The sequence below is a fragment of the Erythrolamprus reginae genome, chromosome 6 (assembly GCF_031021105.1).
Source record: "Erythrolamprus reginae isolate rEryReg1 chromosome 6, rEryReg1.hap1, whole genome shotgun sequence".
NCBI lineage: Eukaryota > Metazoa > Chordata > Lepidosauria > Squamata > Dipsadidae > Erythrolamprus > Erythrolamprus reginae.
The window spans coordinates 15,881,434-15,906,311 of record NC_091955.1 but is presented as its reverse complement, the minus strand read 5'-3'; the positions used below and the strand labels follow the sequence as shown (position 1 = coordinate 15,906,311).

General features: G+C 41.9%; 1 protein-coding gene across 1 annotated transcript in view; it reads right to left on the bottom strand.

The window, feature by feature from the left end:
• The window catches only part of LOC139169335 (G2 and S phase-expressed protein 1-like), a 61,928-nt gene extending 39,873 nt beyond the window's left edge, over positions 1–22,055 (bottom strand). Inside the window, 2 exon segments of the mRNA XM_070755334.1 lie at positions 21,399–21,463; positions 22,002–22,055. Coding sequence (XP_070611435.1) covers positions 21,399–21,456 — 58 coding nt within the window. The 5' untranslated portion in view covers positions 21,457–21,463; positions 22,002–22,055.
• Positions 22,056–24,878: the final 2,823 nt, after the last annotated feature.

Here is a 24,878-nt window from a genome sequence, read left to right as displayed (position 1 = left end):
AGCTGATCTGCTGGCGGGCAGCCTTGGGGACATCCCGCCCCCACCCCATTTCATCCTGTGCTCCAAAAGCACTTTTCTCTCCACGGCTGCATCTTTTCCTGGCCGAAGATTGCGGTCAGCAGTGGCTTTCCTGTAGTCCGGTGGTGGCAAGCCGCCTCTCTGCAATCCCTTATTAGAGACCCCTGGACCCCCTTGCAGGCTCCTCTTCCCCAGGCATACAAATTAAAAAAGATCCATGCTGAATTCAGCAAGGAATTCAGCAGCGATTCCTCCCAGCGACCTGTGGGCTAATTAGGGCTGCAGGTCAGTCTTTCACCACAAAGACTTAGGTGCCAACTCGTTCCCACACGTTTGGCGCAAGGCTCCCAATCTTACAGCCGCTTCCTCGGATCCTGCCTTCTGTGTAAGTGGTGTGGGCCAGCGGCAGCGGCTTTTCTGAGCATGCGAGGCCCCCAATGGGGAGGGCAACCGAGATGGCTCTCATTGCAAGCGCCACGCTGCTTTCTTTGGTGGGGAAGGAAAGGTGGGTGCTCTTGATCTCTACACGCGAGACAAACCTACCAAGGGAGAGAGGTGCCCATGCGATGGAGGACAGAAGCTCAGCTTTTCCCCATGCCTGCTTTTACGGCATGGGAGAAAGCCAAGCTTCTATCTTTCGTCGTGTGGGTGCCTCTCTCCCTTGGTAGGTTTGTCTCGCATGTAGAGATCGAGAGCACCCACCTTTCCTTCCCTGGCTTGCAAAATAGGAAAGCTGTTACTGCCACTGCTGACCGCTCAGAAAAGCCGCTGCTGGCCGCCGCTGGAAAAAGTCTTTATATGAGGAGTTGCCACCGCTTCCCCTGCCTGAAGCAAGCTGCCTGAGAGGTTTGGAGACCAACTTCCAAGTTGGAAGAGCCCCTGAGTTAGGAGTGCAAGGGTCTACAAACCTGGCAAGTTTAAGGCTTGTGGACTTCAACTCCCATTCCTGAGGTAGCATGATTGAAGGAGGAATTCTAGGAGTTGAAGTCCATAAGTCTTGAAGCTGTCAAGTTTGAAGTTTGTAAAAAGTGTACATGGTTTTAAACAGCATACTTGGTTGTAAAAAGTACAGTATTCTGCTACACTGGTATTTTATTAGATAATATAATATTGCACCATTTGGTTCAGAATACATTTTTCCTTGTTTTCCTCCTCTAAAATCTAGGTGCACCTTATACACAGGTGTGTCTTATACACTGAAAAATACAGTATATGAATTTCAGACTTCTTCCCCACCTCCTTCTAAAAAGTACAATCCCATTTTGTTTTTTACTTTAAAATAAGGTATGTGGAGTGTGCATAGGGATTTGTTCAGTTTATTTTATAGTCCGGCCCTCCAACAGTCCGAGGGATGGTGAACTGGCCCCTGTGTAAAAAGTTTTGGGACCCCTGTTGTGGGTGCTTCATTACTGGAGGTTTCTAAGAGACTTTCTCAGCCACTTGTCTGAAATAGTATAGGGCAGGGGTCTCCAACCATGGCATCTTAGGCTTGTGGACTTCTGCTCCCAGAGTTTATTTATTTATTTATTGGATTTGTATGCCGTTCCTCTCCGTAGACTCGGGACGGCTAACAACAATGATAAAAACAGCATGTAACAATCCAATACTAAAACAACTAAAACCCTTATTATAAAACCAAACATACACACAAACATACCATGCATAAATTGTAATGGCCTAGGGGGAAGGAATATCTCAACTCCCCCATGCCTGGTGGTGTAAGTGAGACTTGAATAGTTTACGAAAGACAGGGAGGGAAGGGGGGCAGTTCTAATCTCCCGGGGGAGTTGGTTCCAGAGGGCCGGGGCCGCCACAGAGAAGGCTCTTCCCCTGGGGCCCGCCAAACAACATTGTTTAGTCAACGGGACCCGGAGAAGGCCAACACTGTGGGACCTTATCGGTTGCTGAGATTCGTGTGGTAGCAGGCAGTTCCAGAGGTAATCTGGTCCAATGCCATGTAGGGCTTTAAAGGACACTTTGAATTGTGACCGGAAAGTGAGCGGCAGCCAATGCAAGCCAGAGTGTTGAAGAAACGTGGGCGAATCTTGGAAGCCTCACGATGGCTGTTGCGGCTGCGTTCTGCACGATCTGAAGTTTCCGAACACTTTTCAAAGGTAGCCCCATGTAGAGAGCGTTGCAGTAATCGAACCTCGAGGTGATGAGGGCATGAGCGACTGTGAGCAATGACTCCCTGTCCAAATAGAACCGCAACTGGTGCACTAGGCAAACCCGGGCAAACGGCCGCCTCGTCACAGCCGAAAGATGATGTTCCAATGTCAGCTGTGGATCGAGGAGGACGCCCAAGTTGCGAACCCTCTCTGAGGGGGTCAGTAGTTCCCCCCCCCCAGGGTGGAACTACTGACCGATGGGCAGATGGAATTGTCCTTGGGAGGCAATACCCACAGCCACTCCGTCTTGTCTGGGTTGAGTTTGAGTTTGTTGACACCCATCCAGGCCCCAACAGCCTCCAGGCACCGGCACATCACTTCCACTGCTTCGTTGACTTCGTTGAGTTCCTCAGCCAGCTCTGGGAGTTGAAGTCCACAGGCCTTAAAAATTGCCAAGGTTGGAACTCCCAGGTATAGGGGGTATCCTGCTTCAATAGAGGGCTGGATTAGAACATCTTCAAGGTCCCTTCCATTCCATCCCCATTATTTCCATTCTATTATATTCTATTTTACACCAAGGCAAGTTCCATACTTTTATGAACTATTATTTTCCCTGCATAGCAATTCCAAATCCCAGAATTTCCCTAGATAGCATGTAGGCTGAAGTATTCTAGGAATTGAAATCCACACATCAAGTTGCCAAGTTTGAAAAGGACTATCATAAAGAGGTTGGGGTTTTTTTATTCTTAAGACTACACTATCTTCTGTTAGTTATGATTCCCATATTCTTGGATAACCATCTTAAGGAACTTGTGTAAAGACAGGTCACCTGACCTTTCTTAAAATGTGATAAAACACTGGATAAGAATTAAGACTTTTCCTCATTTGCAGTTAGCCTTAATGTAAAGGTGCCGTGTATCCTTTTTTCCCTTGTTACCTAATGATTTTTCATCCCTTTCACCAGAAATGGGTTCGGCCTGATGCTTTATAACTGCCTGAAGTTGGTGCAGGTGTGACCTAGGGTCCTTGTCCTCTACAGCCACTCTCACCTGGCCATCAGTTAGTCTCTCCGTCTTTCCTGCTAGCCTTTTCCACTGTGCCCAACACATTTCAAAATCTCTTCCGAGCTCAACATGTTTTAATGAATCCATATGAAAAAATTATGGGAGGCTGTTGTGGTTAGCTTTGGCCCAGCTCCTGCCCCAAGGACTGTGGATGTGGGGGAGACATCCACATGCTGCAGGCCTGTTTTGCCCTGGTGGAATCTGATGATAAAGGCTCCTCTGACCAAGAAGACATGAGTGACAGGGAGGAGAGTATGGCAGACAGCTCAGGAGATCAATTATCTAGCTCCTCCTTGGATTCAGAACAAGAGTTAATGATACAGCCACGCATGCGGAGGGCGATGCATAGGCAACAAAAACAGATTATTATCAAAGAAAATGAGGCCACCTGTGGTTGGGTGGGGCTGTGGTCATTAGTGAGGCTGCTATAAAGAGCAGCCTCTGGGTTTGGCCATTGTGGAGGATTATCTGATCATTGTGGTTCATGACTGCGTTACTGACTTTGACTTTTTGTGTGCTGATTTTTCCCTGCTTTGAAACTAAACCAGAGCAAAGTGCGTTTCACTTTGTGAAAGAAGGACTTTGAATTGCCTCACAGCTGCAAGCTAAGTATCACAGGACTGATAAGGGACTTGTATAAATTACCAGTTTGTTTGGAGACTAGTGCTCTTTGCTATACCAAAAGAAGACTTAGTTTAAGTGAATTTTCATTATAAAGAACATTCTTTTGAATTTTCAAACGTGTGTGTGTCTGAAATTTGTACCTGTGAATTTTTGGGAGGATTCTACCAGAGAGCCCGACAGAACAGAGGCCATGCAGTGAAATGGGAAATCTGATTTTGCTGGGCAGCTACCCTGATATCACTGACAGGTGTGAGAAAGCAGCATAACAGTCTGAACTGGTAGAAAATGACAATTCTCCTGCATCTGAAGCTATGCTTGATTTGTCAGAGAGCAAATCTTCAGATCATCCCATACTATTTGAATAAATCCTGTTGGAAGAAGTAGGTAACACACACACACACACAATGCAGAGTGGAAAATGTGGAGAGGAAGGGATCACAAGAGCGTTGAGAATATACACTGCAATGCATTGATTCCAGAGCTGAGAGGCAGAAGTACACTAGGCAGTAGTATTTTTCCTATTGTGTGCCTGCTTACTGTTCTGTAATCTCTCGTCCAATTTCTCCGTTGTTGTGAAGGGGGGGGGGGGAAATGGGTCAAACACAGCAGAGATTGGCTACCAAAATTGCTCTAAAACAAAAAAAATACTTCAAAAAAAACAGAGAAATGACTTAATAGTATTTTATGTTATCATTTCTTTCCTTTTGATGATGAGAACAAAATATGCAACTCCGATTTTATGTTATAGGACAAAACTTCACCTACATCTGAGTTGTTGCAATAAGATAAAGAAATGTGATGGTTGTTTTGTTTCAACATTTTTGTATTATTCATGCTATAAGGAATTTTATGAGGCAAACTACTTTTCTAACATGAATTGCCTTGACAAGCCAGTTAGAAATGGAAGGTTTGGGTCTAACGCCCAGTTAGCAGCAGCCAGTTGCTGCTAACTACATTTTTTAGCCAGACAGGTGAATATAATTTTAAAAACTGAAACACGGTTGAAGGTAGTTTGGGACAGTATACTGCAGTTTTCTATTGAATTATTCAAATTAATGAATAAAATAAAATTTTGGAGAACTCATTCCTTTTTGCACACGTAGTTGTTGACTATAAAGGAAAAGTCAGACACACATTCTGTCCTGCCGTAAATAGTTCTGCATTTAAGAATTTGCCATTCTTACAGATATTGAATTGTGATTGTCTTCAGAGACTCTGAATATTTTGCAGTAATTATGAAAGAGTGGAATCAATATTTAAAATGCTTAACTTTATTTCAACATATTTGACAAACATCTACAATTTACTTTGTACAATTTTGAAACAAATATTTTTACCAGGAAATACATTTATTACAACCAAAATTGCTTATAATGTAAAAAAGTCCATCTATTTTCTATTTTCCCCCCGAGCCCCCCAGGCCGGCTGTGACGTTTTAAAACACGCGCGCCGCTTTGCAGCTGTCTCCTGAAGCCGGAACGCTAACTTCCGCGTTCGCTGCGCTAAACAGTAAAAAAGCCGTTTGGCTACGGGGTGGATTCTCCCTTCTTAACCGGGCAGTTGCAGCTTCTTTCTGTTTAGCGCAGCGTTGGAGCGCTAAACAGCAAAAAATCGGCAACTGCCCGGTTAAGAAGGGAGAATCCACCCCGTAGCCAAACGGCTTTTTTACTGTTTAGCGCTAGAACGCTGCGCTAAACAGTAAAAAAGCCGTTTGGCTACGGGGTGGATTCTCCCTTCTTAACCGGGCAGTTGCAGCTTCTTTCTGTTTAGCGCAGCGTTGGAGCGCTAAACAGCAAAAAATCGGCAACTGCCCGGTTAAGAAGGGAGAATCCACCCCGTAGCCAAACGGCTTTTTTACTGTTTAGCGCTAGAACGCTGCGCTAAATAGTAAAAAAGCCGTTTGGCTACGGGGTGGATTCTCCCTTCTTAACCGGGCAGTTGCAGCTTCTTTCTGTTTAGCGCTCGAACGCAGCGCTAAACAGAAAGAAGCTGCAACTGCCCGGTTAAGAAGGGAGAATCCACCCCGTAGCCAAACAGCTTTTTTACTGTTTAGCGCAGCGTTCGAGCGCTAAACAGAAAGAAGCTGCAACTGCCCGGTTAAGAAGGGAGAATCCACCCCGTAGCCAAACGGCTTTTTTACTGTTTAGCGCAGCGTTCTAGCGCTAAACAGTAAAAAAAGCCGTTTGGCTACGGGGTGGATTCTCCCTTCTTAACCGGGCAGTTGCAGCTTCTTTCTGTTTAGCGCTCCAACGCTGCGCTAAACAGAAAGAAGCTGCAACTGCCCGGTTAAGAAGGGAGAATCCACCCCGTAGCCAAACAGCTTTTTTACTGTTTAGCGCAGCGTTCGAGCGCTAAACAGAAAGAAGCTGCAACTGCCCAGTTAAGAAGGGAGAATCCACCCCGTAGCCAAACGGCTTTTTTACTGTTTAGCGCAGCGTTCTAGTGCTAAACAGTAAAAAAAGCCGTTTGGCTACGGGGTGGATTCTCCCTTCTTAACCGGGCAGTTGCAGCTTCTTTCTGTTTAGCGCTCGAACGCTGCGCTAAACAGAAAGAAGCTGCAACTTCCCGGTTAAGAAGGGAGAATCCACCCCGTAGCCAAACAGCTTTTTTACTGTTTAGCGCAGCGTTCGAGCGCTAAACAGAAAGAAGCTGCAACTGCCCGGTTAAGAAGGGAGAATCCACCCCGTAGCCAAACGGCTTTTTTACTGTTTAGCGCAGCGTTCTAGCGCTAAACAGTAAAAAAAGCCGTTTGGCTACGGGGTGGATTCTCCCTTCTTAACCGGGCAGTTGCAGCTTCTTTCTGTTCAGCGCTCGAACGCTGCGCTAAACAGAAAGAAGCTGCAACTTCCCGGTTAAGAAGGGAGAATCCACCCCGTAGCCAAACAGCTTTTTTACTGTTTAGCGCAGCGTTCGAGCGCTAAACAGAAAGAAGCTTCAACTGCCCGGTTAAGAAGGGAGAATCCACCCCGTAGCCAAACGGCTTTTTTACTGTTTAGCGCAGCGTTCCAGGCCGGCTCTGACGTTTTAAAACACGCGCCGCTTCGCAGCTGTCTTCTGAAGCCGGAACACTAACTTCCGCGTTCCGGCTTCAGAAGACAGCTGCAAAGCGGCGCGCGTGTTTTAAAACGTGGCAGCCAGCCTGGGGGGCTCGGGGGCTTCCCCCCGAGCCCCCCAGGCCGGCTCTGACGTTTTAAAACACGCGTGCCGCTTTGCAGCTGTCTTCTGAAACCGAACGCGGAAGTTAGCGTTCCGGCTTCAGAAGACAGCTGCGAAGTGGCGCGCGTGTTTTAAAATGTCAGAGCCGGCCTGGGGGGCTCGGGGGGAAGCCCCCGAGCCCCCCAGGCCGGCTCTGACGTTTTAAAACACGCGCGCCGCTTTGCAGCTGTCTTCTGAAGCCGGAACGCTAACTTCCGCGTTCCGGCTTCAGAAGACAGCTGCAAAGCGGCGCGCGTGTTTTAAAACGTGGCAGCCAGCCTGGGGGGCTAGGGGGCTTCCCCCCGAGCCCCCCAGGCCGGCTCTGACGTTTTAAAACACGTGCACCGCTTTGCAGCTGTCTCTGAACGCTAACTTCCGCGTTCGGCGGCAACGGTTTTTGTTGTTGTTGCACGGATTAATTGACTTTACATTGTTTCCTATGGTAAACAATGTTTCGTCATACGAGCGTTCTGACTTACGAGCCTCCTTCCGGAACCAATTAGTCTCGTAAGTCGGGGTTCTACTGTATAGCTTATTAATGCCAGCTTTTGGCAGAAGTTTGAGGTTAAATTTTCTAATATTACATGAAATATATATAACATCAGATTGGACAAAGCTTAAAATATATAGTTGAATGCCTCTAAATGTAAAATATACGCAATTAAACTTTATCATCAACACACACTTACAAACAGTATTGAGGGTGAGATAAAAATAACCTTACCTGCCCTGTAGGTTTCAAAGGAGAGGGTTTAGTTATTTCAGGAGTGTTAAGATCAATGAGAGGTTTGTTTTCACATTCCTGGGTGGCAACTGGTGTTTTCTCTGTTTCAAATTCTATCAACAAGTCCTAAAAAAAGTGTTTTAATACTATCAACAATGCAGAATGTCAGATACATATCTTGTACTCCCACCTCCCAAAATACAATACCTAAATATTTGATATTCTGCCGCTTCAAACAACCTTTAATTTTAGAGCTTGTGTGATCTAATTCAAATGTCCCCTTAAGCCATCAGTGTAAATAAGTTCCCAACCCACCTTTGCTAAAAACTGACACTCTTAACAAGAATATTTACGGTATGTCAAAGTATTGATGGCAGGCACTGTTGGACTATTACTGTAACCAACATTTGAAAGAATTGCATTTATAATATTTTCAGGAGAGATGGATCTGCAAAGCACATTTAAAAGCAAAACCAATAAAACCCTTCATTTTTGAAATACCGTAAAAGCCTTCCTAGTATAAAATATTGCCATAATAAGTACACTAGGAGGTGATAGCATCTTTCAAATTCTTTTAACAAGCAGCAGTTGCAACATTAATTTTTATTAAAATACGTGGTTTGTATTTTGACATGACAGATAAACTTACCTCCTTAGCTAGAATTACTTCTCCTGTTTCCCCCTTTTTAGTAATTCCGTGGTTCGGAATTTTTTTGCCTCTTCTTACGAACTTTTTTCACCTTATGAACCCGCCACCGCCGCTGGGATGCCTTACCTCCGTACTTCCGTTGCAAGCAAAGCGTCCGTTTTTGCGATCCTGGGATTCCCCACCTGGGATTTCTCTACAGCATCACAAAAACGCAGAAGTCCACAGGTGGGATTTCTCATGGAGGGGAGCTTCAGGGGAATCCCATCAGCGCAAAAACATGCGCTTTGGCTTGAAAAAGGGGTAAATTTTGGGCTTGCGTGCATTAATCGGTTTTCCATTGATTCCTATGGGAAACATTGTTTCGTCTTACAAACCTTTCACCTTACGAACCTCCTCCCAGAACCAATTAAGTTCGTAAGACAAGGTATCACTGTACAGTGATCCCTCGATTAGCACGGTCTCGATTAGTGCGAAACGCTAGAACGCGGTTTTTCAAAAAATATTAATTAAAAAATACTCCACGGTTTTTTTTGCTATACCACGGTTTTTCCCACCCGATGACGTCATACGTCATCACCAAGAGTCACTTCTCTGTCTCTTTCTCTTTCTTTCCTGTCACTATGCTTCAATCATTTTCTCATTTCTCTTTTTTCTCCCCTTTTTTCTATCATTTCTCTCTCTCTTTCCTCCTCTCTCACACTCTCTTCCTCCCTTCTCTCTCCCCCCCTCCACTTGCCCACGAGAAGAAAAAAAGCAACCTCTGCCGGGCAGCTCCCCTTGTGCCCCCGCTTTGTGCCTGCCTCTTTTGGGGATTTCTTTTTCTTTTCTTTTTTGCGCTGGCAGCGGGAGCTGTTGGGGAGGGCTCTGCCGGGAAGGCCTCTCAGCTGCAGAGCCGAATGGGGGCGGAGGCAACAGCGGAGCCCGGCGCTGGGGCCATGCGAGGCTGTTCATCCAGGGGGGCGTGGACTGGCAAGTCGCCCTCCTTTCTCTCTCTTTCTCAAGATCGCTTGCCGCTTGCCACTTGCCTATTGCAGCGAAGGAGGCGAAGCAAGGCTCCAAGCTGCAAAGCGGCAAGCGGCAAGCGATCTTGGAGTTTCCCCTTTGCCTGGGCGGCAGGAAGACCAAGGGAAGGTTCCTTCAGCCGCCCAACACCTGATCCGCTCCGCAGCGCGGCGGCAGCGAGGAGCCGAAGATGGGGTTTCCCCTTTGCCTTTACCCCATCTTCGGCTCCTCGCTGCTTCCGCGCTGCGGAGCAGATCAGCTGTTGGGCGGCTGAAGGAACCTTCCCTTGGTCTTCCCCGCCGCCCACACGCAAACTCCACCATCTGCGCATGTGCAGCCATGAAAAAAATGGCGCACATGCGCAGATGGTGGTTTTTACTTCCGCATCCAGTATAACGCGGAAATCGGTTAGCGCGGGAGGTCTTGGAACGTAACCCCCGCGCTAACCGAGAGATCACTGTATTTCTATTCAGTATTTGCAATTATTTCTTTACCTCAATCTCACAGGAAAACAAAATTACATGAGAAATTGACTGTCCTTAAAACTTACACTAAAATAGTTAAGATACAGTAAGATTTTTGTTTCAATAGGTAATGTATCTTTTGCAAAATCCTTAAAACAGTATTATAAAGAAAATTCATATTTTCTTTATAATACTGTACAGTAAAAAGACAGCTTCTCGTAGAAATACATTGTTGTGGTAAATAAATAGTTACATCATTTGTACATCATCAGTCACAAGCAATAGAAATCATAACTCTGTATTGTAATACATCACAGTGTATAATAATTGATAAGCTGAATAATTCCAATGCATTCAGTTGATGGATGGCATGTCATAGAAAACCCTGCACTTTTTCTGGGATGTGTTTCTTTTCCTTTTCTTTTTTTCCAGAACAAGAATTGGTAAAGAGCCCAACCAAAGAATCCCTAAGACCAGGGGTAGGCAAAGTTGGCTCTATGACTTGTGGACTTCAACTCCCAGAATTCCTGAGTTGACATGATTGGTTCAGGAATTCTGGGAGTTGAAGTCCACAAGTCGTAGAAGAGCCAACTTTGCCTACCCCTGCCAAAGACCAATTGCACCCACAGAGATAGGCAAGACACCAGAATATAAACTGAGCAAACAGCACTCTTTATGACCACTGATGATGTTACCTAGATAGGGCAACGAAATATCTGCACAAAAACAGACAAGCTCAAAAAAGCACCAAGGACCCTTCATTTCAACCCTGACCTACAAATATTCTCCTTTATTGGTACAGAGAATTCCATGCTGAAACCTTGTAGTTTTCTCTAGAAGAACTAAACTTGCACTCAACATTCAAGTCAAGATTTGAGCCAGAATCCCCTTGGGCGTAGATAACCAACTTTATAACTTATTTATTTTCCACCTTAATACAAATAAGATAGCAAACACATTCAACACATTTTTCTTGTTCTATTTTCTCCACAACAACCCTATGAGGTGAATTGGGCTGAGAGAGGATGACTGGCTTTTATAGGCAAGACAGGATCAGAACTCATGGTCTAATTTTCTAATCTAGTCCTTTAATCAACAGATCAAACTGACTGTCTATAAATTTGATAAATAAATAATATTCACATTTTCTGAAATCAGAGATACGCCAAGGGTATATTAATAAACAATAATTGCAAGGATAAGGAAAAATGGCAGAAGACATACCTAATTCCCGCAGTCTTTTTAAAAGATACACTGGAGACTTGTCGAAGAGCTAAACAATTAGGGGATGACATTTTCCTGGGCACTGATTTGGGGGTCAGTGTTGAAATTCCTGAGATACTTCAACCAACATAGATAGGCAATATAGAATTCCTTCTGTCAGGAGTCTGCTTCGCAGCAGAGCAGGATTTTAATACATTTCTTTCTAATTGTTTGACAGGTGTGGAAAATGGAGCATTGCTACAGAAATTAAGAAAACATAACAAATTTAGAACCCTAAAATTTCAACTAAGAGTCCTTATTTTTGGTAGCTTATTCATGTTACGTCCAAGTATTAGAAGGATAACTTCTCACAATGGTTTCAAAAGACATAGACAGTCCTTGTTTTATTGATAGTGATTCGGACTGGGAATTACAACAATAAATGATGCAGTTGTAAGGTATTATGTCCTGTGACCACCACGTCAACTTGTGAAGGCAGTTCCAGCATTTCCAGATGGGCAAATCCCATGCAGTCACAGTATCCCATGCTTGCCACTTGCAAACTCTTCCTGCCTTGTTTGCCTGTTAGAAACTGGCAGGAAAGTCACAAATGGTGATCAGTGATCATGGGATACTGTGACATTGTAATCATGAGCCATTTGCTGAGCATCCAGATCACAATCATGGAGATGCTGTGATGGCCACAACTATGAGGACTAAGTAACTCTTGTTTAGCAACATTGTAAGTTTGAATGGTTGCAGCACAAAGGGTCGGTCAGCAAGGACCACCTGTATTTTGTAGGGTTCCAAGTCACCTGTACTTTATAATTAAGCTTAACAATTATTTAACAGGCAAACCTAAAGCTTGCCAATTGCCTAGCCCATTTATTACCATCCTCTGAAATTTCTGACAAGCTTACAGTTCTCTCTGCAAATTGCAAGCATGGAAATTATCTAAATATATGGATATTATAACACTGCAGGATAGCTTGACAGTGTCTTCATTTGTTTTCACAGGAAATTAAACAATTTGGATTCTATGAAAGTTCACCTATTTATTATTTATTTATTGGATTTGTATGCCGCCCCTCTCCATAGACTCGGGGCGGCTAACAACAGTGGTAAAAACAACATGCGACAATCCAATACTAAAACAGCTAAAAACCCTTATTTTAAAACCAATCATACATACAAACATACCATACATAAATTGTAGAAGCCTAGGGGGAAAGAATATCTCAGTTCCCCCATGCCTGACGACAGAGGTGGGTTTTAAGAAGCTTACGAAAGGCAAGAAGGGTAGGGGCTATTCTAATCTCTGGGGGGGAGTTGGTTCCACCTATGTTATAGAACAGTTCAATGAAGACTAACAATTGAAGTGGAAACCAGTAGCTATCATCATTTAGAAATTTACCTTTTAATATTGCTACCGGATAATACTGGATTTGATTGCAATATTCTGGCGACTTCATTTTCTGAAGAAAAAAAAATTAAGCAGAAAATACAGTTGAAGTGTTCACATTAATTTTCTTCGATACATATTCAATTGCTTAATGTAATTCTAATCTCTTTTTTTGCCAGCGTGTACAATGGCATGTTAAGCGCAGAATCAACATTCTCCAAAAGTTAGCATAATTTAATGCATTAAGATTAATTTCCTTACCTCGCTTTAGGTTTGGAGCTGCTGCTTTAGAGTTAAGTTTGAAATTTGAACTTGTACTTGCATTTCCTGATATGTTTTTTGATAATACTTTCTGAAGACCAGAATCTAAACTTTTCTGCAGATTACTGCCTGCACTCTCAGATTTCAGGGTAGCTTTATATTTGGGTATATTCACAGGATTTCCTTTAGCACATTTGGTTGTGGGTTGTTTTCCAGATGCATCAGAGTGGGCAGCATTCACTGAAAATCCTCTTATACGTTTAACTATGGAAATCTTGCTTGTTACAGAAGAGTGCCTTGTTCTGACTAGGAAATAAGACAGTACAGACTGCATTATCATAATTGTAATCAAGCTTTTTTTTTAATATCACAAAAATAGGCACCAGTCCATTACAATAACCTTATATTCCGGATAGCAAAAAACATGTTTGTACAGTGGTACCTCTACTTACGAACTTAATTCGTTCCGTGACCAGGTTCTTAAGTAGAAAAGTTTGTAAGAAGAAGTAATTTTTCCCATAGGAATCAATGTAAAAGCAAATAATGTGTGCAATTGGGGAAACCACAGGGAGGGTGGAGGCCGTTTCCTCCTAGGAGATTCCTAGAGGCCCCATGGAGGTTTCTCCCCACCTTTTCTGGCCCTGATTCCTCCCAGTTGATTCCTAGAGAGGCCCCACGGAGGCTTCTCTCCACCTTTCCCGGCCCTGTTCCCTCCCAGGCAATTCCTAGAGAGGTCCCATGGAGGCTTCTCCCTGCCTTTTCCGGTTACAGTTTCGAAGGCTCGGGTTTGTAAGTGGAAAATAGTTCTTGAGAAGAGGCAAAAAAATCCTGAACACCCAGTTCTTATCTAGAAAAGTTCGTAAATAGAGGCGTTCTTAGGTAGGGGTACCACTGTATATAAAATCACAAAAACAATGTGCGCTCCTTGTGCAAACTGTATCCCTACTAGCAGATATTTGTCATGATGCTGCATGCAAAAATGAAAAATAGATAACAGCATTCCATATGTCCCCAGACATATATTATTTTATAAGTGATCACTTTGGCTGGACTAGAGTTACTGTACCCCAATACCCTTCACCCCAACCACTGGAGCAATCCAGGAGGATGCTATTGTCACAAAGGAATCTGAAGCCATATGAGAAAATAAGATTACTTCCTTTATTTCACACGTATTATCCATCTGGGTCACCAAGTTTATTTATGTCTTAAAATAGCATCTGAACCTAGCTTTGTCTTGCTATGAACATACAAGTCATTGTTCTTACTTAATTAGAATATTAATCAACACATTTTAAAGACATCATTACCCATGAATCAAACCAGATAGGAGCAATTCAGACTCAGATCTGTATAATTCTTAGAGATATTTATTTGATAGAGCAGTACACTGGTACCTCTACTTAAGAACGCCTCTACTTAAGAACTTTTCTAGATAAGAACCGGGTGTTTAAGATTTTTTTGCCTCTTCTTAAGAACCATTTTCTACTTAAAACCCAAGGCCGGAAAAATTTCCCAGGAAACTTGAGAGCGGCACGAAGACCTGGCCAGCTTCCTGCCATGCCCCCTGGTTTTTTCTCTCTGGTGCAGTGTATGGGAGGCAGCTTTGCACCGGGTTTATGGGAGGCACGTGCTCCTCCTCGCCGCCTCAGAGTCCTTCTGGGTTTTTTTAAGCCTTAAAGTTGGGATTTTTTTTATTCCCCTCACCTCACCTTCTTCCTTTGGCAGCGACTGTCCTCCTCCTCTTCTTCCTCCTCCTCCTCCCACCCAAATTCCGAGCTTTTATTTCTTTTACATTGATTCCTATGGGAAAAATTTCTTCTACTTACAAACGTTTCTACTTAAGAACCTGGTCACAGAATAAATTAGGTTCTTAAGTAGGTGTACCACTGTAATTTATTGTACTTGTCTTTTATGTTCTGATACATTTACAATCAGTTTTAACATATTTAAAAGCATTTGCTATTAAATTTCACACTTTTAAAATGCTGCTAAGATGCTTGTGCTGTTGAAGAATTTACTCAAGAGAAGCATCGCTGTCATTGTAGTTTAATGCAGTTTTGTCTTCTATGAATAGCTGTGGCTCCTGCCTTCCCCTTCCCCACTCAGTGTTCAACTCTGACTACTTGAACATGTTTTCATTAAGTCACAGTTCCCATTCCATGCTATGCACTAGAATCAAACTACAACTGAATAATTACCACTTCCACTTTTAGGAGAAATTGACAGACTTGAATTGAAACTTGAATTTATGCTGGAAATAGAGGAGGAAGATGAAGTATTTCTTCCCCTATGAACATTAGTAGGTTTCGGTTGTCTCGTTTTCATTTCCAACTGTAAAGACAATGATAAATTATTTGGCTGTATGCTAAAAAAATACAATCAGGTATATTATTCTGGCCATTATGCTTTGAATTTTTTTTCTCATCAAATTGCATCTCTCTACCTGAATAACTGCAATTGTAAGTACATGGCTATCTCTTCCATTCCATTATAGTAGAGGTCCCTAACCTTTGGTCTGTGACCCAGTGCCGGGTCCCTTGGGAACCAGACCAGGCAAGTAATGCATGTGCAAAACCATGCCCCTCCTTTCCCACAATGGTGGTCCACAGAGGCAGAAAGATTGGGTACTGCTTCATTAATAGCATATGGATTTTCTTCTGTTTAGTATAAAAAATAAGGTCAAATTAGACAGAACTTGCTTCTTCGCAAATTACATTTCTGTATCAATTTTCTCATCTTGATACATTACATGGGAGAAAATCAAAACAGTTCTCAAAGATACACTAGTTAAAATGTATTTTTTAATTAACTTGTTATGTTAAAAGTTTAAATCATGGAAAAAGTACTTTCAGATAAAATACTGAAATGACATGTATTTGAACATCCAAACGGATTGATTAAAAAGTATTCACCTTGCTGGGAGTAGGGAGAGTTCTCTTGCTTGGCATGGATGAACTGGTAGAAAATGACAATTCTCCTGCATCTGAAGCTACGCTTGATTTGTCAGAGAGCAAATCTTCAGATGATCCCATACTGTTCGAGGAAATCTTGTTGGAAGAACTAGGCAATTTTCCTTGCTGGGGCTGCAAGATTTGGATTTGGAATATTTGTAAAACAAATAAATATCAGAATACAAAAATCTCATGTTATTTCTATTAAATGAAAACTATCTTGAATAGTTTTGCCATCAAACTATAATCAGGCTATTAGTTAAGGGGATCAAGTGATATGTTATTAGAATGCAAATACAGTGGTACCTCGAGATACGAGTTTAATTCGTTCCGGACCTGGGCTCTTAAGTCGAGCAGCTCTTATCTCGAACGACTTTTCCCCATAGGAATTAATGTAAATAATTTTAATTGGTTCCAGCCCTCAAAAAACTCACAAAGTTAGTCTAAATTATGCAGAAAGACATGTTTTTAATGAAGAAATGTACATGTACATATAAATGAATAATGAAGTTTCTTTCACTTAACTTGTAAACTTTCTTAAACTTTTAAATTTACATATGTTCAACTTCTCTGCCACCCAATCCTGTAGGACAGAGGTCCCCAACCCTTTTTGCACCAGGGACCGGCTTTAAGCGATCAAGAGAGGAATGGGTGAATAAATGGACGGAGGGTGGGAAGGAAGGAAGGAAAGAGGGAAGGGACAGGAACAGGGGAAGGAAGCAAGGAAACTTATGAAAGGGGAGAGTAAGAGAGGAATGAGTGAAGGGAGGGAGGGAGGGAAGAAGGTGGGAAGGAGAAAGAAAAGAAGAAATAGAGGAAGGGAAGGTAAAAGAGAGAAAGAAAAAGAGCAAGAAAGAAAGAAAGGGGGAAGGGACAGGAACAGAGGAAGGAAGCAAGGAAACTTATGAAAGGGGAGAGTAAGAGAGGAATGAGTGAAAGGAGGGAGGGAGGGAAGAAGGTGGGAAGGAGAAAGAAAAGAAGAAATAGAGGAAGGGAAGGTAAAAGAGAGAAAGAAAAAGAGCAAGAAAGAAAGAAAGAAAGAAAGAAAGAAAGAAAGAAAGGGGGAAGGGACAGGAACAGAGGAAGGAAGCAAGGAAACTTATGAAAGGGGAGAGTAAGAGAGGAATGAGTGAAAGGAGGGAGGGAGGGAAGAAGGTGGGAAGGAGAAAGAAAAGAAGAAATAGAGGAAGGGAAGGTAAAAGAGAGAAAGAAAAAGAGCAAGAAAGAAAGCTGCAAGCACCCCCCCCGAGCCCCCCAGGCCGGCTGCAACCTTTTAAAACACGCGCGCCGCTTCGCAGCTGTCTCCTGAAGCCAAACGCGGAAGTTAGCGTTTGGCTTCAGGAGACAGCTCCTTGGCGCTTGTATCTCGAATTTGGGCTTGTAAGTAGAACAAAAATATCTCTCCCCTCCCAGCTCTTATCTCGAGTTGCTCTTAAGTAGAGCAGCTCTTATGTCGGGGTTCCACTGTATTAAACATTCCAATATTATGAAATCCAATTCATTTACGCTCTCCCTACTCTCCAAAGTATACAACTGTCTGAAATACAGTTGGAAGTGTAGAGTACAGTATATTGAAAAGCATTTTTCTCAAGTAATACTGAATACTTCACAATGAATCAGCATGAATTAAAACATTCATTTAAGTCTTAAGATAACGGTGTGACCTGGTCAGACTTTGGAATGACTTTGAATTTAAAAGGCAGGTCTTCTGCTTTGCAATGTCTCTTCTTATGAAGACAAAGCTCCTTTCCGCTGCTGACTCATTCAAAATGGCATACCAGTTCATAGTCATGTTTCATAACCAGGCACACCAAAAAGGTTTGAACTAGAACCTTTGAAGGTCTATTTATGTCAAAGCAGAACTAACCATATTTCAAGAAATTGGGGAAACAACTGATAAACCATCTTCAAAAGCCTCAGGTTCTCTCATGTAACTCTCTTACTTGGCATCTTTAAAGTTTTGCTCTCCCCTCCTGTTCAAAGTTTCTAATTCAAATGTCAGGCTAAATGCATTTTTGCAGTAACACCATTAGCAATAACAATTAGACTTATATACCACTTCACAGTGCTTTACATCCTTCTCTAAGTGGATTAGTGTCAGCATATTGCCCCTTCCCAATCTCAGAATGATGGAAAGCTGAGTCAACCTTGAGCAGGTGAGACTCAAACTGTTGAACTGCTGGCAGCCGGCAGTCAGCTGAAGTAGCCTGCAGTACTGCATTCTATCCACTATGCTACCACGGCTCTTAAACATTAGGCACTTAAATAAGCAATAAGATTCTTAGATTAAGAGAGTTGAAAGGGATCTTGTAGGTCACCTAGTAGGCCATCACCTCCCGCCTAAGCAAACTCTACACCATGTCTTAATAAATTATCCTAGCCTCAATCTATATCTACCAATACTCATCACTTTCAACTAACATTCTGACCAATCCAGGAAATACACAAATGTTTCAGATTCAAACAATAACCTTAAAAATCAGGAGCACAGAGCTACATGCTTTCTCAAAAACAGAAACATAAAATATCAACAAACTCACAGATTTACATACCAAGTAGACAGAAAAATTCTATTCTACTTAGAATTAGATTGTAATATCATGACACAACTGAAAGCTTGGGTATAATACAAAATAAAAACCTTTACCTCGCCTGCTACTAAGTAGTTGTTATTTCTAAGTGCAGGTGATGCTTTTACAGTCTGAAATTTGCTTTTTTTAAGGCTTGTGTTATTCTTTGCTTGGGGTGAGGATACAGTGTCCATTTTAGGTAACTTGTCTGTTTTAGCAGGACTTGGGGCATTTAGAGACACTTGGGGAGAACGTGGGCTGTCCATTATTGCGACAGGTTGCCGTAAACCCTTCTGAAGTTGTTTGCTTGGGCTTTCCCAAAGACAGTATGTCTCTCTTCTAGTGTTTGTTGGAATTTTATCTGCCCCTATTCCTTTTTCAAAGATTTTCAGTTTTGACTTTGATTCTTTCACAAACTTTTCAACAATCGCTGTCTTTTCCTCCTTCAGACGAATAGTATTATTTTTTTCTATTTTGTTTCCATTTTTAAGCTGCAGAGCTAGCAAGTGAGCTTCTTTAAATATTTCCACACATTTATCTCCTGCAGGAGGGCTCCAAGGGAGGTCATGTGCATGTGATCGAATTTGACTTTCTCCGTGGGATTCAAGGCGCACAGCAATGCATTTTTCTTTATGGCCCACTGGTCCAATAAAAACTTCATCTTCATTTCCACTATAACGGAGAGAAATTAAGTCAGGTCCACATACTTCTCTCCATTCTTAATGCACCTTGATTTTAATGCTAATTTTACCTTGTGGGAGATAGTGAAAGGTCAAAATCAATTTTTTCTTCAGTCAGGAGGTGAAAATCTGAAATTGCAATAGTACATCATACATTACTATTGTAACATTTATAATGGTTAGTGAGATGGGTGGCATATAAATTTAATAAACAAACATACCTGGGATTCATTTTTTTTCCTACAGGAACCAAATTATTATTCAGCAACCCTTCAAATTATTGTACCATATTGCCTCAAACAGGCATTGGTTTCATGAACTTTCAGTTTACTGGATTGACTCTGCTTAACAGATATTCACAGGATAGGAACATCTCTTTATTTATTCATATTAATCGAATGAACGCGTTACTAATTGGTGTGGAACCTATGTTAATAGCATTTATAATAGGAAAGATATTTGTTAGCAAGTCAGCTTCTTTTGAACTTATATCCTAAAAAAATTTCAATGCAGGAAGTGTCTACATATAGCAAATGGCTTGGTTAAAACATTAGCTTTAACCATAAGCAAAAGTAATGATAAGAAATAAAATTATCTTTGGTTATTTTCATTAGGGATTTTAAACATGATACTCAACTTATGACCGTAATTGAGTCCAAAATTTATGTTGTTAATTGAGAAATTTGTTGAATTTTGCCCCATTTCAGTGTTCCCTCTAATTTTTTTTTGGGGTGGACGGAAAAGTATAGTGTCTGAGCGGCAGTCCCTTCGGAACTGGGCGGCACAGAAATAATAAATAAATAAACAAATAAACAAACAAACAAATAAAAAACCCACCCTGTTTTGACTCAGAGAATTTCAAAATAAAATACTGTACTATGTGTCTATAACAGTGAGCTCATAATAGGGCAACTCTATCAATATCAAAATGCCACTTAAATAGTTGAGCTAGTTTCAAACTAGATTTTGATTTTCTTTCTTTCTTCCTTCCTCCCATTCTTTTTCTTTCTCTTTTCCTTCCTCTCTTTTTTCTATCTGTTTCTCTCTCTTCCTCTCTTCCTCTCTCTCTCCTTCCCTCTCACACTTTCCCTCTCGGCTTCTGGGCAGGTTTGGAAAACTCTGAGTTGATGATGATTTTTAAGTGAGCGATGGCTCACTGCTCAGCTTAGAGGGAACTATGCCCCATTTTACAATTTTTCTTGCCATATTTAAGTGAATTGTTTGTAAAGTTAATATGGCTTTCCCATTGACCTTGCTTGTCAAAAGGTTGCAAAAGGTGATCACATGACCCCGGAATACTGCAACTTTCCTAAATGTGAGTCAGTTGCCAAGCATCTAAATTTTGATCATGTCACCATGGGGAAGCTGCAACAGTCATAAAGTGTGAAAAACAGTCATAGGTCACTTTCTCCAGTGTCGTTGTAACTTTTAACATGCACTAAATGAACTGTTTTAAGTCAGGGACTAACGGACATTTTCTTTGTGTTTCTGGCAGATAGTGATGTAAGAATTTGCAAGCTGATCAATAAGTGAGCTGGGGTGGTGCAGCAGGTAGAGTGCTGTACTGCAGGCCACTGAAGCTGACTGTAGATCAGCGGTTCAAATCTCATCACCGACTCAAGGTTGACTTGGCCTTCCATCCTTCCGAAGTGGGTAAAACGAGGACCCGGATTGTGGGGGCAATATGCTGGCTCTGTTAAAAAGTGCTATTGCTAACATGTTGTAAGCTGCCCTGAGTCTAAGGAGAAGGGCGGCATAAAAATCAATCAAACAAACAAACAAGTAAATAATAGATGTAATGGGATGTCCTGGGTGCAGAAAAGGACACCCTGGAAGAAACTACCCTGTCATCATCATCATAAATAATAATAATAATAATAATAATAATAATAATAATAATAATAATAATTTATTATCTCCAAGGACTTGGAGCGGCTCACAACAGCAACAAAATACAATACGATACAAATCCAATATTAAAACTAATTTAAAAACCCATTATTACTAAAAAACATTCAATTCTACACAATCACACCATTCTCAAATGCTAGGGTCAGAGAGATGGGGGAGGGGGGGGAAAGAGGATTAGTCCCCCCATGCCTGGTGGCATAAATGCGTCTTTAACATCTTGCAGAAGGCAAGGAGGGTGGGGGCAATTTGAATCTCCAGGGGGGAGGTTGATTCGAGGGCCAGGGCCACCACAGAGAAGGCTCTACCCCTAGGTCCCGCCAGACGTCATTGTTTAGTCGACAGGACCTGGAGAAGGCCAACTCTGTGGGACCTAATTGGCCGCTGGGATTTATGTGGCAGAAGGCGGTAGGTATTCTGGTCCGATGCCATGTAGGATCCATGTCATGGATCTGTCAAGCTGTTTCTCTTACCTTCAAGTGGACTTAGATTGATTTTTGTATCTTTCTGTAAAGTCACAACAGAATAATTATGTCAGAAGATACCGTATGACATATTGTTTTAACACCTACCATTGGAAGGAACATCTATTGTTTTACATTCTGAATCCAATGTTTTTCTGTCTTCCATGGTATCGCTGCAAAATAGTTTCACATCTCATGTTAGATATTAAATAATTAAAACTATTACATTGTTTTTCCAAAAATTAATTGAGAGTAATAATAAAAATGGTCAAAGAGCTGTTATAATCCCAATGTTTTTCTGTATTGCACTATAAGAAACTTAAATATTCTAAACATATTATTAATGGCCCAATTGACTGAAGTTTGGTTCTTCTATTTAGTATTTACATCCATCATATGTACATCCATCATCATATTTATTTCTATTGTTTAATGTGACAGCAGAGGTACAGTATAGCAAATATCCTGGTTTGATAGGAACCAGGAAACCTTTCCCTGCATTTTACAGTAGACAAACTAGAGCCTATTTATGAATTTGAAGCTTTGTATAAGTCAGATTAGAGTTAAAATTTCCTGGACGTGGTTGCAGATACTACAAGGGGGGGAAAACATCATCTCAATTTAAATCACATTAAAAGTAGTAACTTTGAAAGGAATGATAAAATAAAATGTACATGTGTTCATAAAAATTGTGAATCAGTAATTTCTCACCTCCAGAAGGAATTCTGAAAAATCCCTTTTACCAACAAAACAGAGGCCCATGCTCTAAAATAAAACACAATTGATAGTCACCCTTTAGATATTTTGAAAGTTCAAATAACAATATATTATCTCGAGCGATTCCCACCTACAAATCCACCTATCTAGAAACATGCCAGATGCACAAATAATCTTAAAGAAAATGAACTTTAAGAAAAATGAACAAAAGGAAATGCTGATGGTTCAAAGAAAAATATGTGCACAGCAGCAGATTATCCTACTTTCACCTGCAATGAAAGATGGCAGAACTAATGTCTGAATTAGAAACAATCAAAACACTAAAATGGCACAATTGGTAATTTTATCTAGAAATATGATCAATGAAAAGAACAACTCTTGGTCATTCCCAGATTGCAAAGGCATCTAAACCAAGGTTTTTCAAACTTGGGTGATTGTTGGCTGGGGGGTAGTGTTGTTGTAGGCCTCACATTTTAATGGAACAGCAGCTCTTCCACATATGGACCAAGATATGAAGCATGAAGAGGGAAATGGATGTGCAAGATTGAAAAAAACACTGTTCTAATCTATGATTGTGCCCCCACCACCACATAGTGATTGAATCCTTTGAGTAGGAAATGTTACCATGCCTCTTTTTTTTTCAACACATGATAAAGCTGGTGTTCTGCAGCTATCTTCTTCACAAAGTCTTTTGTTAAGTCTCCAAGAGGAAAAATGGTTTTCTGCAAAGCTTCTTGAGAAATCTGGCTGAGAAAGAATGTTTGGTCTTTTTTGTAATCAGCTCCCTGAAGAAGTTTGACAGCTGCAAGAGGAAGAGAAAAATACAACAGATTGAATAAAGCTGATTGGCCACACTTCCTATTTCTTTCACATTTTTTTATTTATTTTTTTATTTATTATTTAGATTTGTATGCCGCCCCTCTCCGAAGACTCGGGGCGGCTCACAACAAGATATAACAAATCATAAATAATTCAATAACTTTAAAATATTTAAAGATTTAAAAGAACCCCATATACTAACAGACACACACACAAGCATACCATGTATAAAACTGAACAAGCCCGGGGGAGGTGTTTCAATTCCCCCATGCCTGACGGCAAAGGTGGGTTTTAAGGAGTTTACGGAAGGCAGGAAGAGTAAGGGCAGTTCTAATCTCTGGGGGGAGTTGGTTCCAGAGGGCCGGTGCCACCACAGAGAAGGCTCTTCCCCTGGGGCCCGCCAACCGACATTGTTTAGTTGACGGGACCCGGAGAAGGCCCACTCTGTGGGACCTAATCGGTCGCTGGGATTCGTGCGGCAGGAGGCGGTCCCGGAGATATTCTGGTCCAGTGCCATGAAGGGCTTTAAAGGTCATAACCAACACTTTGAATTGTGACCGGAAATTGATCGGCAGCCAATGCAGACTGCGGAGTGATGGTGAAACATGGGCATACCTAGGTAAGCCCATGACTGCTCTCGCAGCTGCATTCTGCACGATCTGGAGTTTCCGAACACTTTTCAAAGGTAGCCCCATGTAGAGAGCATTGCAGTAGTCGAACCTCAAGGTGATGAGGGCATGAGTGACTGTGAGCAATGAGTCCCGGTCCAGATAGGGCCGCAACTGGTGCACCAGGCGAACCTGGGCAAACGCCCCCCTCGCCACAGCTGAAAGATGGTTCTCTAATGTGAGCTGTGGATCAAGGAGGATGCCCAAGTTGCGGACCCTCTCTGAGGGGGTCAATAGTTCCCCCCCCCCCAGGGTAATGGACGGACAGATGGGATTGTCCTTGGGAGGCAAAACCCACAGCCACTCCGTCTTATCCGTTTACCATACTTTGTTTACCATGTTGCACTCTGAAAATTGGGCCTTCAGTGAAATTGAGGAAGACGGGATATTAGAAGGGAAAGCTATTTCCTCATTTAAAAATGGACATCAAGTAGGTGTCAACTCTTAGCAACCACAGAGAAATTTCCCCCCATAATTACCGTATTTTTGGAGTATAAGATGCACCTTAGTTTTGGGAGAGTAAAATAGGGAAAAGAATCTGCTACCAGATATTCACCTGGCTAGCATCCTTGGTCTGGTCAGCTTCAGCATATTCTTTTATCCCCTGGTTAGCGCTTTAAAAAAACCTTATTCACAGAGAGTGACAATGAAAGAGCTTGCAAGCCAGTAAGATCTGGGAAAATCATTAGCACCTGGTTAGGGCTGGAAAGAAACATTCGGAGCAAGTGGAGCAATGAAAAAAAAACTACAAAGACTTAGGGCTTGGAAAACATTTTTTGCAAAGAGTAACAATGAAAGAGCTTGCAAGCGGGTAAGACCTGGGAACATTGTTAGCACTGGGTTAGGGCTGGAAAGAAACATTCAGAGCAAGTAGAGCAATAAAAAACCCTGCAAAGACTTAGGGCTTGGAAAACATTTTTTGCGAAGAGTAACAATGAAAGAACCTGCAAGGTAAGAGCTGGGAAGATCGTTAGCACCTAGTTAGGACTGGGGGGGGAAAGCTTAAAAAAAAACCCCATAGAGAGTATAAGACAATCCTGAATTTTCAGCTTTTTAGGGAGGAAAAAGGTGTGTCTTATACTCCAAAAAAATACAGTATCTGTTCCTAATCTGGTCTTTCAAATCTTCCAGTGGTGTGCTTACTGCCACTGTAACTGAATCTATCTAATAAACTATGCTTTCTCCAGCTCCACTATTTGGTATATAGAAAAGACACTGACTTTCATCAGTTATAATGTATCCTTGGCTCATCTCAATGGAAAAGTAGCTCCTCCAGCTATTGGCCAGACTTCAGGGGGACACCATGAAGTATGAAGAGAAGAATGCATGTGCAAAATGAGGTAGCAGAATGAGGGGCTATTGACATCAATGGGTTCAAAACCTT